At 39.2% G+C, this 20661-nt stretch overlaps 1 protein-coding gene across 3 annotated transcripts in view; it reads left to right on the forward strand.

The window, feature by feature from the left end:
• LOC126182312 (helicase domino) overlaps nt 1-20661 on the forward strand; it is a 425840-nt gene that overhangs the window by 211226 nt on the left and 193953 nt on the right. For all 3 annotated transcript variants that reach the window (XM_049924839.1, XM_049924841.1, XM_049924840.1), the window contains 4 exons: nt 7844-8040; nt 13695-13809; nt 13987-14103; nt 17766-17990. In XM_049924839.1, the coding sequence (XP_049780796.1) occupies nt 7844-8040; nt 13695-13809; nt 13987-14103; nt 17766-17990 (654 nt within the window). The remainder of the gene's footprint in view (nt 1-7843; nt 8041-13694; nt 13810-13986; nt 14104-17765; nt 17991-20661) is intronic.

Consider the following 20661-nt stretch of genomic DNA (forward strand, 5'->3'; position numbering starts at 1 on the left):
TTAGGAAGGAAACAAGATGCAAAGAATGAAGCAAAAAGATACTATGTGCTGCCTTATAACTATTGTTTGGGCAGCTCTTTTTCCTATTCTTTCATTTCTCATTAGTGTGGGGAATTTACCGTACAATCTTATCAGAAACATCCACTACGAATTTGGATCTGGTCATTAATTAATAAACTCCTCTATCATTGCTAGTTTATGAATTGTGCTACTATATTCAGAATTTTCTTGAAGATGGGTAGTTCCTCACAACCTTACTCTCACTGCAGACAACACTTGGAAACACACAATTATGACATGGGCTTGTAAATGTAAATGACCATATATGACAAGTGGGACTTAGTACAAAATATAAACACTCGGGGCACTGCTTGCCTCAAGTAGGTGACTGGGAAAAGAAATTCACTTGTATAAAAGGGGCTTTATACACCCACCCATCACCTTTTACTGTGGTCTGCTTCCAGGCCCCAGGCATATCCTATCACACAATAGGTACATTTACCAATCTCTTCCGACAACTGTATCGTTATATTCATCTTTCTCCTCCTGTCATTTTCCACATTGCTCCTCCCCTGTTGAAAACTTGTACTTACTTTTCTCTCTAAACACCCCCCCCCCCTCTCTCTCTCTCTCTCTCTCTCTCTCTCTCTCTCTCTCTCTCCAGCCTCTCCTTCAGTGCATATCTCATATCTTGCCCCGTCTCAGTTCTCACACTTATTTCCTTTCCACTTGCATCTCTTGATGTGCATTATGTTGTGACGTGTGTATGGGGGGGGGGGGGGGTGAGCTTAATCCAGAAAAAAGGAGTAGCTAAAAACTGATAATGTCTTAATGCTCTTATGTATGTAATCGCCACAAATCAGTCAGTTTTATGTGACTGACTCCCATTTTTTTCTCATTATCTCTATACATTCTCATCATTTATTACCTTCCTGGCAGTTTCTCCTTCGTCTTCTTCTCATTCCTGGTAAAAGATCTATAGTGGCAAAAGCTTGTCCTTTTACTCTTCATCAAATTGTATGATTTGCAATTTTGCAAGAATAGTTGAGTAATTGAGGTGCTGAGTTGTCAACAGGCATATAAACAAGAGTGAGAGTTTTGCTAGCTATTGAATGAATCCTTAGACTATGCATACACCTGCACGTCTAAATTGTCTTGGCTTACTACATTGTACCAGTAATGGAATAGCATACAAGCTTGAAGTGTTCTTTAGAGCACACAGAGGTGGACTTGCACATTTCCATCTACACAAAGCTACAAGGCCTTGTGCGCCCTCAACGTGACTGGTTAGGATTTTCCAGTATTGTCTAACTACTTAATTATCTCACTCCTTTATTCAGGGAGGAGGAGGGACAAAACCTGTCTGCAGTTGAGAAACAAACTTTCGATTAACAATGTAGGGAAAAATAGATTGCTACCTGACATAAAGATTACTTGCCATGTTGCAGACAGGCACAATTAAAAGATGTGTACACATAAGCTTTTGGCCACGTTCTATGCCAGAAAAAGAGAAAACACACCATTCATTCACACAAGCAAACACAAATCACACACACATGACTGCCAACTCTGGCAGCTTGGGCCAGACTCTACATTTTCCCACCATCTGTTTCTGTTTGAATATAATTATATACAATATTTTTAATTTTTGCTCCATGGGATGAAGACTGTTTCACACTATCCCATTCTTCTCAAGACTGTCACTTCAGCTAAATTATTGGAGATGCCTGTTTAAGTAAAAGATGGTGTTGTGGTTGAACTGGATCAAGTGAGTGTAGAAAATTCATTGTAATCTACTATATCAGTACACGAGGTAACATAGCAAGTATGTGATTATGGAAGTAATCATTATAGCGGCAAGACTAGCCCACTTTGCAGTCATTTTGCAAGGATGGCCCTCTCCACAATCATGTCAGATTGTAATAGTTTTGGAAAAACAGTAAGATATACAGCATCTCTCAGCTCTGCAATGGCTCTCTCTGTATTACAGAAAATGGATTGTGGTTATAGCCTTCTACAAGGCTCGAATGGAGTCTACCATCTCCAGTGATGAGGAGGTTACCAGAGAAAATATGAGCACTCATTCCCGAGGTGCACTCGCATGTTATCTTTCACATGTCTTGCACATTTTAAATATGTTTCACTTTGAGATGACAGAGTTGACAAAAGTTCAACAGAGAAATCCCAGAGCTCCTCCCAACATGTTATCATTTCCTCTTGTGTCTCTCAACCTGCTGTTAAGAATGTCAAGAGATTTCTACTGAAATGCGATGCATTCATTTCATGCAGTTCATTTGAGTTTTCATGCAGTCCATTTGTGTGCCTGTGCTAATCCATGTGCTTATGTTGCAGGAAGGATTTTCCTGCCTGATAATTTCAAGTTGTAATTGATAATAAGACTGGACCATGTCCTCCTCTTCTATTAACATTGACACAATTCCTGAAAAGTAGATGTCAAGACCAACGTCTTCCTGTGCTCTGATTTCAGCCATAATCTACCCAACTCTTGTGGTGTTCCAACACTTTTACTGGGAAAGCAGGCCATAAGTACATACAGTTTGATTGAAATTGCTCTAGGGTTTTCTGAGTTGCGCTCTCATGTCACCCGCTTCCCTTTCTCTACACTTATCCCATCTCTAGGAATGCTAGGATTGTCATACTCTGTACGAACAGACTTCAGAAGAGCCAATGGCACCGACCGACCGATGAGTCATTCTCAGCCAGTAGGTGTCTTTGGTTGTGGATATGGAGACGCATGTGGTCAGCATGCGGCTTTCCCAGCTATTGTCAGTTTTCAAGATCGAAGCTGCTACATCTGTCAAGTAGCTCCTCAGTTGGCCTCATAATGGCCGAGTGCACACTGCTTGCCAACGGCATTCAGCAGACCCAGGTGGTCACCCATCCAAGTGCTAGCCAAGCCTTACAATGCTTAACTTTGTGATCTGACGGGAACCGATATTACCACTGAGGCAAGGCTGTTGGTGCTACAGTTGCAGTAGATGTGCCAAAATACCACTTAACATAATGCCTTACATTGTAAATGTTGGTTTTTAACCAGCATATTATTTGTAGGTTTTCCAGTATCTTCTTAATCTATCCTCATCACCATATAAATAATCTGTGGGCTCGATCAAATCTTCTCGTGACCCTGACACACAACACCACTTGTGCATCAACCTATTTGTAATGAAGTCAGCGTTAACTTGGTGGTATTGTGTATACTTCAGAACTCTTTATTCCTTCAGTGTGTAGATGAATGAAAATACTCATAAAGTAAGTGTTTTGTGCCTATATTATTGTACATCTGATGTGTATAATAGAATGAGGCATAGTATACGTGAATTACTTTCAATTTTCTTTCATGCCCTGCCGTGCAGTTTTACTTTTAATTCTGCTAGCAGTGATTGGAGACTGAACAACGAAGTATTGGTAATCCTTGTATTGGATGGTTTTATGGGCTGGGAAAGATATTTAACTTCATCTGCATGCTTTCAAATAATGCATTATACCGACTTTGTAGTTGACATGTGCATTTCAGTGATTAATTCTTCTCGTGTTATCAACCGAGTGGTGGCGTCGTCTTGTCACAACGTTTTGATGGGTTTTGTACCCGTCATCTTCTGGCATCTTCGCCAGAAGATGACGGGTATGAAACTCATTGAAACATTCCAACAAGACGATGCCTCCACTCGGCTGATAACCTGAGAAGAATTCATCAGTGGAGTACGCTGAGAAAGACTGCAATTGTATATATGTGTTTCAGGTTGGTAGCTTATCTGTTTAACAAGTGAAGAATGAGAAGTACGAGGCGTCAGGCATATGACACGAGCCAATCTCAGCACAATTCTTGCTTCTGGTTGTGACGTCAAAGCTCTTGTGGTGCCAGCTTTGTTTTGTGTTTACGTGAACAACATGCATTTTGATTGTTTTCTACTGTGTGCTTGCGTCGTTCTGTGTTTTAGAAAATTCTGACTTGTGAAAAATGCCACAGAAAATACTTTATTCACTTAGTGCTAATCCTTTGTGTCGAGGTGTGCTGCTAAACAGCCAGGTTGGAGTTGTTACGGAAAACTGAAGAGTTTTATGAGCATTAGCTCATCAATGGACAGCCATCAGTTTCTGCCAATTTATTAATGGAATGCACATCAAAAATTCTTGGAGTTAGTGCAAGAACAGGAATAAACAGTCGAGTGTTGCTGTAGAAGTTGAGAGATTAGACAAGATGTAATGATTCCAAGGCTTCTGGATCAGATAATGTATTTTTAGCGACTCCTGGAAAGAAGAAAAAGCAGTCTCACCAACTTAGATTGTTTCCAGACTGATGCACTTCTTCAGAGACGTACTTATGCTTACTACAGCAGGAAAGAGTATCCTACCATAGCAAAGTTGCTGATGTCATTAAAAGAAAATGAACTTTTCAAATTACTAAAAATTATGCTGAAAGTATGAACTCCTATTAGAAAGCACTAGACGGACACTATTACAGGGTGTATACGACCCCGGACAGCCGGGAGATCCGGCAAAGACCCAGGAATTTTTTCATCCGGGAGAAAACCGGGAAAAACGCGGGAATTGTTTAGAATTCTGGGAATTTTTCTTTGTTTTAGTTGTCAGTTAAATTTTTGTGATTTTGACTGGTAAGAACCAATTCTCTAACAAAGGATGTTACTGTATCCTGCAACTGCAGAATAATACTGCAGCAACAAAACATGAACGGGAGGGAGAAAAAAAAAGAAAATAATACTTGCAATGCTTCATAACAACAGATTGCCTCCGATGAGCTTGTCGTGACAACTGTTTAAATTAAATTCGTTTGAGAAGTTGTGGGCGTGCTCTTGCGCATGCGCAGTTGAGTTGCATATGAGTACCTTCTCCCACTTCTGGTTACAGAAGTGTGGCTGGGCACCACTACTTTAATATTGCCCCGGATCGGAAATAATAGTAAACCTGAGGCTGAAGCACAGAGCAGTCTTGAGTTGTGGTGGGGAGGTGGGCCATCTCCACGTGACCTATGTTTACGTCCAGTGATTATGTTGTTTCCTCTTCATTTGTTGCTCTCACATTAAATGATAACAAATTGGATTTTTGTGGCCGGGAGCTATCAAATGAATTAAAATACGTTTGCATAATTACGGAAGGCCAAAATATGTTATTAGTTTTCAGATATTATTTCCAACTTTCTGACAGTCAGGCGTTAATCGCCTTGCGGAACAATGAAGTTATTTCTGCTGGTTTTCTAAAGAGATTTGACTTTCATTAACCTGTTCTGCTGAGGCAGTCAATTTATTTGAAATGAAGTATTTAATTTCATACTATTGGCTAGTTTCAACTGTTCGCTGCATTTCAAGTGCACATATGGCATTATGCCCTAATAAAGAACCAAACATGAAATAATACAGTACTGGTACTCCAAGAAAGTTTACATAGGAGTGTGCATTTTAAGCCGATTTATGCATTTTAGTATGGTTCGTGAAATTCCGCCGCTTTTGAAGTATCATCTGATGTCTTGTTTCTTTTATGACATAATGTAAGATCTTTTAATGTTTTACACGCACCAACGTATATATGGGCTTCCTGCGTCATTGTAGCTGCGCAAGCGCGGTGACGCCTCTTATCTGGTGCTCTCTTCCAACTGCTGAAACAAACCCATTTCTAACAAGTCGCGGGAAAATATTACGAATGGTGGTTTGAAAAGCATTACATTCAAAGCAAATTTCCTTTTGCACAAGAGAACTACGTGCAAGAATGTACGATGAATTTCTTAAATCACAAAGCGTTTGACTATGATTTAAAAATAAACTCTTGGAGGACGATGATTTAGAAGAATTTCGAGCCCAGAAGATCAGACATTTACGTCGTTATTAAAAATTTTACTGGCACATTTGTGTGTTGTATCTTAAAGTGTAACACGCACAAGAAAGATCAACATTATATGTGAATGCTACGTTTATTAATTTAAACCATTAACTTTTCTTATTTGTGTGTTCGCACTACTTAAGAGTGATCTTGCTATTGGGTGACTATATCACGTGTCCTATGCTGTCATCAGCTGGCGAGATCATGTGACATGAGCTATGACTGGTTTACTAAAGCCCATCATAATCTCGATTTCAATTATTCGGAAAGTGACATGCATTGTTTGGCAGAATTAGAATTTATACCTTCGTAATTCGAAAATATGCAGCGTACATCTTGCTGCATATCTAACGTCTTTCAAAGACAGGTGATTACCTTAAACACATAGATGACACACCTATTAAAACCGTTTTATGTCCCCACAACAATTGTAATGGGCAATGCTCCATATCTTTCAGTAATACTGAACAAAGCCTCAACCACAGATAACTGCAAAGAAGTTAATTGTGCAGTGGCTACACACACAACATGTTGCCACAGATATGAGCATGACAAAGCTTCTGTTATATTCACTTGTTAAATAAAATGAGCCTATGATAATTACATATGTAGTAGACGAAATCACGGGGGATCAGTATTGTACTGTAATAAGGCTGCCACCGTATCACTGCAGTTTCAACCCCATCGAGTTAGTGTGGAGTGATGTGAAGACATACATAAGGAACAATAATAAGACCTTTACAGTAACATAGGTGAAGCTCCTGTAACTGTGGGTGTAGTCTTATGGACGAAAAATGTCAAGCACATTGAAAACTTATTCGAGCGGCACAGACAATGAAAGGTATCATTAGTGACTATGAACAGGTAATGATTTCGTCTTGGTGATGATGACGATGAATATGGTTTTGGCGCTGATGCCGGCAACAGTGACAATGGGGAGCTAGGTATAATTGCACCGTTGTCGCTGTAAATTGGTGAATGAAAAGCTATGGATATAGGTTACTTATAGCATCACTGTCATAATAAAACTTAGAACAAGAAGTTACTGTCTTTTTAAACTATGTACCATATTGTTTTCAAGATATCAGTCATCATCAAATACTTATTTCCTGTATTTCTTTGCTCTGATATTGAAAATGTGTGCTTTGTTATGTCTACAGTATTATGCGATTGTTTATTTGCTGTCATTGTGGTAGCAACTCAGAAATGATTGCTCAATAGCTTACATTTACAAGGTGGAATGGAAATCCATATCATCTGGCATGTGTATAGAGGCTGATGTTGCAACATTGCTATTGCAGTATAGCCAATCTAACTTGGCATAACGTGAACTGTCAAGTGCAATGTGTCGCCAGTGCAAGTATAGTAGTCCTATATAAGTAGGCTGCATCCCTCTCGCCTTGAATGTCACTGCCTTAAATGAACAGTATTTATACTTTTGTAGCTAGAAACCTGTGCATAATCCATAGCCATAATTAATCTTTGGAAAGTAACAATGGAACCAATGGACTGCCATGAAACTGAGACCCACACCATCACACAGCTATCTCCAAGTTTTAAGTGTAAAAAGTAACCAGCTGAGCACATGCAGTACACAGGTGTGGAGACTCAGCACCTGTTTTTACAAAGCAGATAGTATTTTTCACATTTGCTCATGTCAGTGCACATTGTATGATTCTCAGCAATGTTCATTTTAGCCATGCAAATGCATCCTTGATGATGATGATGATGATGATGATGATTATGATGACAAGTTTGAAACTTTCTGGCTGGCCACAAGTGTTCAGCTCTTAGATGCCATGCCAAACTGACGACAGAAAAAGTTGTACTAGATGCTGTTTGAGCTTTTTCTGACAATCCTCTTGAAAGTTTAACTTCGCTTACCCCAGTGTTTTAGTTTCACTCTTTTGTGCAGCCATGATTATTTATTGTGTTTATTTCAAATGTAACATTAAAAAAATTGTTCACATATTCTTTTTTTTTTCAGCTTTTGATGGAACGTTTCAATGCTGATAGGCGCATATTTTGCTTTATATTATCTACCCGCTCTGGTGGTATTGGCGTAAACCTAACTGGAGCAGATACTGTAATATTTTACGACAGTGACTGGAATCCAACAATGGATGCCCAAGCACAAGATCGCTGTCACAGAATTGGCCAGACAAGAGATGTACACATTTACAGGTAATTTAAGCACCGTAATATTCAGTATTCCATTCGAAAAACATGTAAACTTATGTGACACTTTTTATCATTTTGTTTTCTTATTATTCTAGCATATTAAGTTCACCATTGTTCTAGTCTGTTAAGTTCACTAATCTTTGCTGAGTTAGAAAGAGAGTTGTTGTTTAGAAGTGATTTCTTTGGCAGTGAACAGAATTTGTGTGTTAATTATGGCTGTTGTAATTAAAGTCATTTGCATGTTATTAGACTCCTCATGATTCTATATGCTGGGGTGAATTATACTTTAGTAGCAGTACTTTGTGACGAAGAATCATGTCAGAATAATACGAAAATGTACAGCAATAATTGAAACTCGTGGATGGAGCAGTACATGAAAAGGGAAAGTCAACCACTCTCCTATAGCAAACCAGTGTGTGGAGCATTCACACTAGCTTTCAAACACTAGCTCCTTTTCTTGCATAAGTGGGCGCATTCACCCCCCCCCCCCCCCCCCCCCCCACACACACACAGCCAAACATAATATGCAGTTAACTTAACAGCTATCTCTTAGTTACATTAAACTCAGTATTGGTAATCAGTTGTGCCATGGCAATGGGAGTGTTTGTTTACGTGTCTATGCTGATCCACCTTCACTGCAGAGTGGGTGATGGGTGGTAAAATGTACGTGTCGCTTGAGACAGAGGGCCAATATGGATGCTGGCCATCTGAATTCGCCTATTTGCCATGTGAGTTAATAGGTAATTAGATGGCTTAATAAATAATTAGATGGCTTAGCTATGATGGTTCCCCTCATAGTCCACTGTTGGCTGAAATATTTATGGATCATTTTGAACAAAATTTTCCAAAAACAGAACCTTTGAGTGTGCAAATATCAAATACTGGTTTAGATATGTAGATGACGTCCTGTGTATGTGGACTGGTACTTCTAGACAACTCAATATATTTTTGAAAAACCTGAACAGTCAACATAAAAACATTCAGTTCACAATTGAGATTGGCAACAAATCCATAATCTCACCATTGACAGTACACACACACACACACACACACACACACACACACACACACACACAAAACTTCAAAATGTATAGAAAAACAACGACTACAGGCACAGTAATACCTTCTTGCTCACAACACCCCATAGCTCACAAACATGCAGCTTTCCAGTCAATAGTACACCATCTCATACCTACCCGTATGTCCAGAGATGATTTTGAAGCAGAGTTAGATACAGTAAAATTTATTGCCACAGCCAATGGCAACAGCCAGTTCTTATTGGCCACATCCTGCACAGGAAACAAAAATGGAAAATTATACTCCTCCTCTATGCCCCACGTGCTTCCCCATCCACTGTCTGCAAGAAATGGTGTACACTACCATTTCTAGGTGAGGTATCACAGATTGTTGCCAAAGCACTGAAAGCTTGCAAGTATAGGCTTTCCTACTATGTTGAGAACATGACAGCCCAGTGTGTTTTTAATAGCAAAGATAAAACCCAGTTATTATCCAACAGTGGGGTACACAAAATCACCTGTTCTGATTGTGACAAATTTTACATTGGTCAGTCAGGCAGAGACATAGCAACTAGGCTGGCTGAACATGAATGCAGCTGGAGGTTACAGAATTCTGACTCCTCATTTGCTGAGCACGTACTGTGTGAGGGTGACAACTACCAGCCAGTGCCCCATGTACGAGGGTCACTCCAAAAGAAATGCACACTATTTTTTTTAAAATCCATCTTTTATTCTACATGTTTGAAAGTTTTACTGTGTGTAGATACATCCTTTAGGAACAAAATTTTCATTTCTCCACATAATTTCCATCTCTCTCAACTGCCTTACGCCATCTTGGAACCAGCACCTGTATACCCACTCTGTAAAATTGTGCTCCAACCTGTTGGAGCCACTGTTTGGCAGCATGCACAAGGGAGTCATCATCTTTAAACCTTGCTCCACGAAGAGAGTCTTTGAGTTTCCCAAAGAGATGATAGTCACATGGATCCAGGTCAGGACTGTAAGGCGGGTGTTTCAGTGTTGTCCATCCGAGTTTTGTGATTGCTTCCATGGTTTTTTGACTGACATGTGGCCGTGCATTGTTGTGCAACAGCAAAACATCCTACATTTGCCGATTTGGTCAAACACGATGAGTCGAGCTTGAAGTTTCTTCAGTGTCGTAACATATGCATCAGAATTTATGGTGGTTCCACTTGGCATGATGTCCACAAGCAGGAGTCCTTCGGAATCGAAAAACACCGTAGCCATGACTTTTCCAGCAGAAGGTGTGGTTTTGAATTCTTTTTTCTTGGGTGAATTTGCATGATGCCACTTCATTGATTGCCTCTTAATCTCTGGTGAATAATGATGGAGCCATGTTTCATCACCTGTCACAATTCTTCCAAGAAATTCATCTCCACCATTCTCATACTGTTTCAAAAGTTCGCTGCATACCGTTTTTCTTGTTTCTTTGTGAACCACTCATACTGTTTCAAAAGTTCGCTGCATACCGTTTTTCTTGTTTCTTTGTGAGCCACTGTCAACATCCTGGGAACCTACTTGGCACAAACCTTTTTTAACGCCAACACTTTCAGTATTCTGCAAACAGTTACTTCCCCTATCCCAACATAGCATGACAGTTTGTTCACTGTGATGCGTCTGTCAGCAGTCACCAATTCGTTAACACTCTGCACATTGTCTGGAGTGTGTGCAGTACGTGGCCTGCCGCTGTGAGGACAATCCTCAATATTGCCGTGCCCGCTTTCATCACGTAACCTGCTTGCCCACCGACTAACTGTGCTGCGATCGACAGTAGCATCTCCATACATCTTTTTCAACCTGTTGTGGATGTTTCCCATTGTCTTGTTTTCACAGCACAGGAATTCTATGACAGCACATTGCTTCTGACGAACGTCAAGTGTAGCAGCCATCTTGAAGACATGTTGTGATGGCACCACTCACGGGAACAGGTTGAATTAAGTTTGAAAACAAGCGGGAAGGTTGTATCTACACACCGTAAAACTTCCATACATGCAGAATAAAAACTGTATTTTTACAAAACTAGTGTGCATTTCTTTTGGAGTGACCCTCTTACTTCCCTTAGCAAAGAAAGGCCATAAATTCAACCTGCTGGAAGCCCTGGAAATTAAAAAACATCTTGCTCACAGCCTGGATCTAATCCTAAATGATCCCACACAGTTCAACACTTCCCCTCTCCTAAACTTTATATAATCATCTCTGTTATTTACTACTTCCCACACTGTCTGTTCCTACATATTCCCATTTTCCTGTATTCATTAAGTTCTTTTGTTTTATCAAAGTTGCCTATGTATTTCATATAGACTGTAGTTTCAGGCTTTCTTTTAACTGGTACTTGTATTACTGTCCATGTTTAACACCTCTTTAGTTGTCTCATCAAAGATCATTCATATTTTATTTGTTCATTTATTTAATGCAAACTGTTACATAGCCGCTGTTCTGAATATGATGTTAATGCTAAAATGCAGTACCACCACTCTCTCAAAGATTGCATTTACTGTATGTTCCCTCAAGCGCCTCCATTTCCTTGCATTTATTTATTTCTGTTTATCTTATTGATTTTCTTAAGTTCCTTATGTATTTTGTAGTTACATTAATAATTGTTTCTTCTTTTAATTGGTTTGTGTATCACTCTCCATGTTTTGTACCTCTTGATGTAGCCTTGTCAAGTACTAATTTTATATTATTTTATTATTTTTGTTTATTAATAGAAACTGTTATGAAGGCATGCTGTTCCTATTTTGTGTTATAGTTTTTCCTGTCTTCTCCATTTTTATTTATTTGGTGTTCAATTTTTTGCTTTTTCATTGCATTACCACCACACTGTCAGAAATGTTACTTAACTCTGTATGTTTCTGCTTCAGTTTAGACGTGTTACTTCTCTTCCAATGTTGTTAGCAAACATTGTAACTTCTTTGGTAACAATACTCAGCAAATGTCTGAAGATGGCCTCGTAAGCTGAAAACCGGTTAAAACAATAAAAGTAATATTGTAGAACAAAAGCAGACTGGTGCTTTTCATTTATTATACTGTTGTTTGACCATCGCACAGAGTTCTATGGGGACAACATAGTAAGAAGCATCCCTGGTGTAGATAATCAACTGAAAGAGTCAAAAACAAAGAAGTCACCAGGGGTTGACGGAATCCCAGTTCAATTTTACACAGAGTTCTCTAAGGCATTGGCCCCTTAGCTAGCAGTTATTGTGAATTTATCTCTCTCGCCAAGGGCAAAGTCCCAAGTGACTGAAAAAAAGCGCAGGTGACTCCTGTATATAAAAAGGGTAAAAGAACGGACCGACAAAATTACAAACCAATATTCTTAATGTCAGTTTGCTGCAGAATTCTTGAAAATATTTTGAGTTCAAATATAATAAATTTCCTAGAGACCGAAAAGCTTATGTCCACAAATCTGCACGGTTTTAGAAAGCATTGTTCATGTGAAACTCAACTTTCCCTTTTCATACATGATACACTGTGAACTATCTATGAGGGACAATTGGGAGGCTCCATATTCCTAAATTTATGAAAAGCATTTGACACTGTAGCCCATTGCAGACTGTTAATGAAGGTACGAGCATATGGAATAGGTTCCCAAGTATGTGAGCTGCTCAAAGACTTCTTTAGTAACAGAACCCAGTATGCTGTTTTCATGTCAAATGTTCATGAGAGACAAGGTTATTGTCAATAGTGCCCCAAGGAAGTGTAATAGGACCACTGATATTTTCTGTACACATAAATGATTTGGCAGACAGGGTGGGCAGCAGTCTGCAGTTGTTTACTGATGATACTGTGTTGTATGGGAAGGTGTCGAAGCTGAATGACTGTAGGAGGATACAAGTTGACTTGTGCAAAATTTCTAGTTGGTGTGATGAATGGCAGCTGACTTTAATGTGGAAAAATGTAAGTAATGTGGATGAGTAAGAAAAGCAAACCTATAATGTTAGGATACAGCGTTAGTAGTGTCCTGTTTGACACAGCCGTGCCATTTAAATATCTGGGTGTAGTATTGCAAAGCAGTATGAAATGAAACAAGTATGTCAGGATTATGGTAGGGAAGGTGAGTGGTTGACTTGGGTTTATTGCGAGAATTTTCAGAGGAGACCACATATAGGACTCTAAGTCAGTTCTTGAGTACTGCTTGGGTGTTCAGTAGTTGGATTAAAGGAAGATGTTGAAGCAATTAAGAGGTGGGCTGCTAGATTTGTTACCGGTAGATTTGAACAACGGAGAAGTGTTACAGAGGTGCTCAAATGGGAACTCCTGGAGGGAAGTTGACACACTTCTTGAGGAACACTATAGAGATAATGTAGATAACTGGCATTTGGAGCTGACTGCAGAAAGATTCTACTGCTGGCAACATACATTTCGTATAAGGACAATGGAGCCAAGATATGAGGAATTAGGGCTCGTACGGCAACTTACTGACTTGTTTTTCGCTCATTCTATTTGCAAGTGGAACAGGAAGATAAATGAGTATTGGTGCTACAGGGTACCCACCACCATGCATTGTACAGTGGCTTGCATAGTATGTATGTAGATGCAGATATAAATCTAGTTTTTACAGATTCCTTCTTTGATTTACATGTTTTGATAGTAGTAACCATTGTAATTACTAATTTCCAGGCTCGTTAGTGAAATGACTGTTGAAGAAAATATTCTGAAGAAGGCTAATCAGAAACGATTGTTGGGAGATCTTGCAATTGAAGGAGGAAACTTCACAACAGCATATTTCAAAAAAGTAGGTGACCAATATGTACAGTGTATTAGTCATTCAGCTGATTATTACATATCAATGTGTGACTAATTCATTTATCTTTCACTCTGTGTAGTTTGAATGGTTTCCTAAATGAGTTGATTTTTAAATTATATTTCCCGTTTTAATTGTGTGTAATATATTGATATTGTTTGTTTCCAGTCAACAATCCAGGATCTCTTTAATATTGATATCAATGAAGATGACCCATCAAGAAGAATGGCTGAAATTTTGGAAAAGGATAATGAAAAAGAGAAAAAGTCTAAGGATGAATCTCAGGTATGCTATACCTGTTGCAAGATAATAAATAACTGTTCAGTTCACCATGTAAATTAAATGTGTGTATTGTGCCTTGAGGAAGGTTAAGCTGAATGGCCTCAGATTTGCCACTTACTAATATGCAAACGAAAGTGGAGTGTTTTGAGGAATTGAACATTTATAACAGAGGTACAGTGTCTGTATCTTAGTTACATGGCAATACCCTTCAGATATACAGGCAAGTCCTAATGACTTTGTAATGTGGTCCCTGCTTAAGATACATCACCTTTTTAGGGAAGGGCTCAACTTTGATTTTGTGATATCAGTATTTCTGAGAATTCTATTTTCTGGTAACTGTGATTTTTAGTTGTGATTTGTCACAGTTTAAAACCACAATTTATGAATTCACAACTTGCATCCCTCTGGAACATTAAAATGTGGTTTCTGCTATCACTGTAGATGTTAACACTATGATTAGGGCACAAGCAGCAACTAACAGGCACTAGTAAGTGCATTTACTAACTGATATTTCTGGTCAGTTGAGCTGTGTTAATGCGATGAAAATGGTATGTTCTCCCACATAAAGTGTGCTAACTGAGTATTTCAAGAGAGTGTCATTGAAGTCATTATGTGATCTGAAAGAGATGATAAATAATTGTGAAACATACTGTGAATGAATAATGAGAATTCCATTATCCCCTTATTCAGGCTGTCCCATACCCAAAATTTTTTGACAAGCAGTTACTGACAAACACTTAAGAAAGTATTTTAAAGTTGACATGCAAGTGAGAAGTGTGGGAGGTACAGGTCTTCCAGTTAAAAGCTGACACCAGGAATAGTTAAAGTGCAGTTTTTTGAATGTACACTCAGAAGTTTACCTGTGTATTGTGGAGCTGAAACAATATGTATTTTGTGAGTAAACTATGTTAAAAATTTGGTAAAAGTTACATAGTGGACTCCACTTCCATTTTTCATGGTTTCTGTAAGAACTGATCCACAATTCTAGTAAATGGGAAGGTGTTTCCTTCAAAAGAAAAAAAAAAGTGAAATATTTCTCTGATTCTGCCAAAATGTAACTAGTGCTTGATGTTTTTGTATGGTTATGACAGCATAGCATTTTAAAAAAGAAAAGAGAAGAAAACAATCATTTTGCCATATTGTTTCTTAAGTGGGTGGTGATATGATTCCCTATTGACCTCTAATTTAGAGTAATATGTTTTCTTTTAATGGATTTTTAATTGACGTGATAGTATGAGGAAAGACAGATACCATGTACAGTGGAGTCGTGTGTTGGTACATCCTCATTACTACACTTTCCTACATAGTAAATTCCTTTTTGGAAGTCCCAGTCTCAGTTGCAATATACACAGGTTAAAATCATTCGTTTATACTTGCTCTCTCCTCGTTTATCGTTTTCAAATTGGGTTGTACAAGTACTGTTTGGCTGCTGCAGTATTTGTTGCCAACAATTTCAGGTATTGTGGGAACAGGATGTTTGTGGCCTTCTGGTTAGGAAAAGTGCAGGGAGACTGTGCTGTTCAGTGCTGGCAACTTTGCATGTCATACAAATCATTTGCTACCGTAGAAATGACACAGAGAAATAGTTTGTATAGGTTGGCAGTAGCTCCGATCACTTCTGATTTCTGTAGCAGTGGAACAATAAATCAACTACTTACTAGTGTGTAACTCAGTCATGTGTGTTCTTTGTTAGTGTTTAGCATTTGACTATCTCTCTCTCTGTCTCTCTCTCTTTCAAATAGTGTAGTGATACGTCGTGGACAAAAAGACAGTGTGACAAGATAAGAAAACTGGAACATTAATCAGAAAGTGGACAAAAATTCCTTCATTAAGCATGTTGATATTGCATGAAAACTGAATGTTTCTCCATCAACATTAACATTAAATACAGTAATGTGCAAATGAAAAATAATAGGAGCAGCATGTTTGGAAGAAGTAAGTGACAAACAAAAATAAGTGCATGACAGTCACTTTCCGGAACTGGAAAAGGTGCTATTGAAGTAGATAAAACAAGCTCATGCCATGAATGTTTCAATGGGTGGTACTGTGATTCGCACTGAAGCAATATATTTGGCACCAAAGTTGAGACACTCAAATTTCAAAACATCCAATAGTGGATCAAAAGATCCAAGAACTGAAATAATTTAACATATTAATGTGTTCAGGGTGACGCTGGAAGTGTCACACTGTTCAGTCATGGATAAATACTTTTCCGTCATACAAAAATACTGTCCCAGTGATGTTTATAGTGCAGCTGAAACAGGCTTATTTGTTCAACTTCTGTCTAATGAAGCTCTTGAGTTCAGAGGAGAGAAATGCCACAGCACAAAATTTAGTAAAGATAGGCTAATTGTTTTATTATTTTGTAATGAAAAGTTGATGCCACTAATAACTGGAAAGGTAAAGAGTCCACAAGGCTTAAAAATGTGCAGACATTTCTATGTAAGTATAAATCTAATTTGAAAACATGGGTAACGACAACTATATTTGGACAAGTCTTGTGTGCAAGTTTGGGTGCTAGAAATAGAAATTTTGTTTATTGGTCGGTGTGAAGTATATCCCCAAAGACACATCGTATCAGTGTAATATAAATTTTTCTTCCCATCTGTATAAGCCACATTCAGCCACTCAACCAAGGCAGTATACATTGCCTGAAACAAAAATACAGGCACAGGCTGGACTGTCTTCGTACTGCAGTGAGAAAGGTAACAATCTTAGATGCTGTACATTTTGTAAGAAGTGCGTGGAATTCTGTGCATAAAATCTGAAACTGCTTGAAGAAGGCTGCTTTCATCGGATGGTACTTATGGAAGACATCACACCAGAAAAAGAAGTAATTGCAGCTGAGCAATGGCTGCAAAAATGGGGAAGGAAGGAAACACACAGTACCTTAGCATCACTGCATTTGTTGACAGTGACGAAGGTGTTGCCATCTGATAGTTCATTGCAGTTAATGAAGTCTTACACAACAAATGGCAGAGATACAAGAAGAAAGTGAAAATGAGAATGAACCAGAATCTTTGCCACTTCCTACACATCCATAATGATTCCATTCTTCAAATTTATCAAGGGTGTGGTGCCCCTCTAGAACTCAAAAAATTACATGTCTGACGTATTTTATTTAGCCAATTTCACCTTATTTAACACATTTTTGCTTCTTTCATACTAATGTGTAATTTTGAGAGTTTATGGGTGCTATATTCTGAACATGTTCTTGAAAAGGCACATTTTGAATTACAATTTATTTAGATTGCATGTCAGGCAGAGTGGCATTAAAAGATTGCATATTGCCAAATCCCAAAATTTGGTACCCTTAATTCTGAATTACCACCAACAAAAAAATCAAATTATCACCAAATGATGTAATTTTCAGTAGTACTTTTTCCCACTTATGACCTTCAAAATGTGTGGTCCCTTCAAAAATGTTTTTGGGAGATTTGCCATAAAAACAACATCGGGTCACCCATAGACATTTGAGCAAGAAGGTGATGGGTGTAGTTCAGCCTCAGACTTGCATCATTTGTCAGACACTCACAGTGGCTATTTATCTACTTCATGTACTGTATTTCCTAACACTGTTGTCTATATTTTATCCATAACTTAGCATTTTATATAAATATATTTTAACATAAATGGTCATTACAGGTATGTTCTTTCTTTTACAGGCACCCACTGAAGAAAAGGCTGCTTTAGGTGCTCTAGAATCAGCTTTGGCTGCTGCAGAAGATGAATCTGATGTCCTTGCTGCAAGAACTGCCACAGCTGAGGCAGCTGCTGATCTTGCAGAATTTGATGAGTCTATTCCACTAGAGGAAGCGGAAGGAAATGCAGCTTCAGGAGAACAGGAAATTAGCAAGGCAGAACAAGAAGTCAGACAGTTAGAACAACAGGTAAATGTGCAACCAGAAAGGTTCACAGCGTTTCTGGACATTCATACTTACTACTTTTTGTACTCCATTTTATACATTGGATGCCACATACTTGCAGTAAAATAGGAAATTCCCAGACTGTCTGCCCTGAATTCATTTTCTTCCTCACCCGCACAACACTCCGCACATCCACCTTAAACCTTTAAACCTAACAATCCTGGATGCCCCATTGCCGTTTGTTATTGTGCCCTGACTGAATGAATTTCAGCCCTCATTGACCAATACCTACAACCAGTTGCCCAAAATCTAGCCTTCCACATCAGAGATACAAACTGCTTCCTCCTCTTACTCTCCGTCATCTCCACACTTGTACCTCCTGGATCCCTCCTCATCATTATTGACATCACTTCTGTTAACGCCAATATGCCTCATGCCCATGGTCTTGGCCACTATTGAACACAACCTCTCCCAATGTCCTTTAGGCTCCAAACCTACTACCTCATTCCTCATACACCGTCCTGACTTTTTCCAAAACTCTAAACACCTCATCTGTGTCAGGTTCATTGATGATTTCTTCATGATCTGGATGTAGGACCAAGACACACTATTGTCATTCCTTCACAACCGTAACAAATTCTCTCCCATCCGCTTCACTTGATCTACTTCAAAACAGCATGCCACCTTCCTGGACATTAAGCTTCTCCTCTCCCATGGCTCCATCCACGCCTGTGTCCATATGAAACCCACCAACCACCAACAGTACTTGCATTTTGATAGCTGCCCCTGCTCCTCCCCAAATAGGCCCTCCCATACAGCATAGCCACCCAGGATGGCATAACTGCTGTGACAAGAATGGCCTTGCCCGGTATGCTGAAGGTCTCATAAAAGCCTTCACAGACAGGCACTATTCCCAGACCTAGTCTGCAAATAGATTTTTCATGCCATATCCCCACACACCCCCAGTTGTCCAAACACCCCAAGAACCAGTTACAGATGAGTACTGCCTTTGTCACCCATTCCATCCTGGACTGGAACAGCTGAACCACATCATTTGTCAGGGCTTTGATTATCTATCATTATGCCCTGATGTGAGGAACATCCTACTCAAGATCCTTCCCACCCCTCTTAAAGTAGTGTTCCGTACACAACACCTTGCCGCAGGGATCATCCTTGTGTAAGACCCAGATGCGAGGCCTGCACAATCCACCCACCACACACTTCCTGTTCCATCCCTGACACAGGCTTATTGTACCCAATCAGTGGCTGGGCCATGTGTGAAAACAGCCAAGTCATATACCTACTATACTGCAATCATTGCACAGCTTTTGATATTGGTAGGACTCCCAACTAGCTGTCGACCTGGATTAACAGCCACTGCCAAACTGTGGCCAAGAGCAAAGTGGCCATCTTGTGGCACAGCATGCAGCTGAGCATAACAGGCTTGGTTTCAATGGCTGCTTCACTACCTGAGCTATCAAGATCCTCCCCTCCACCAGTAGCTTTCTGAACTGCACAGATGGGAGTTATCCTTACAACACATTCTCCCCTCCTGGTACTATGTAATTATCTCAGCCTTGACCTATGGTAACCTACTGTTACCACATCCTCCATCCTACAGTTTCCACCCCCTCTGTCCTATCACCTCCTCCCAGTTAATGTCTCCTCATCCTCAGCATGTTTCACTCTCTGCTAACACATCCACTAATCTTTTCCCCATCTCCGTTCCTCTCTTTTCCCATTCCCCACCACCCATCCCCTTACTCTCCCACATCCTCCTGATGGTGGACTTGCTAGCCTTGTTATGCTGCCATCTAGTCCCAGTATGCTCCACCAGACAGTACACTTCTCTCCCCCACCCATACCCAGATATCCCTCCCCTTCCCACCACCACTCCAGATTGCTGCTTTCGTTCAGTTCGAGAGTTTCATTCTGGCCGCAGTGGCCGGTGGTAGCAGTTTGTGTGTGTGTGTTTGTGTGTGTGTGTGTGTGTGTGTGTGTGTGTGTGTTTTCTTTTTCTTTTCTGAAGAAGGGTTTGGCCAAAAGCTCAATGTGTTACAGTCCGTTTGCTGTGCCTGTCTGCAATTTAATGTGTTGTCTTTACAGCAAGTAGCAACGTATCCTTTTCATTATATTGTTCATATTCCAATCTGGACTTTCCATTGGTCTAACAAAAATCTTTGTCATAACCGTCTCAAATCTGTAATATGTAATGTATGATGTGTTAGCTTCCTCTTTATTTATTTGTAAACCCATATATATGGTGGAACAAATTATTTGTTTCTAATTGAGAATGATATAATTTTTTCCACTATTAGAGTGTCTGAATTTTGTGTGTGTTTCATGAATTTCCTCATATTAATACATGTGTTAACTGTGTCCACAGCTAATTCCATATCAAAATTTAACTTAAACCTTATGTGATACTGTTTCTGATGTAATATAATGTGATTCTTCTAAGCAAAATTGGTTAGTGATAAAAGACTGGACTGATGATGAGAATGATAACATTTTCAGTTCAGGTGCAAGTGTTCTAGTTTAAAATTCTTAATCAGGGCACATGTACTTTCCTGAAAATGCTTCTGTTAAAGTAATTACTTTGTAATAAAAATAAATTAAAGGATAAGAGAAGTGGAGAAAAGAAAGGAAAATGAATGAATAAATTTCTATTTATGACAGCTGGGCAACAAACGTT

The sequence above is a fragment of the Schistocerca cancellata genome, chromosome 1 (assembly GCF_023864275.1).
Source record: "Schistocerca cancellata isolate TAMUIC-IGC-003103 chromosome 1, iqSchCanc2.1, whole genome shotgun sequence".
Taxonomy (NCBI): domain Eukaryota; kingdom Metazoa; phylum Arthropoda; class Insecta; order Orthoptera; family Acrididae; genus Schistocerca; species Schistocerca cancellata.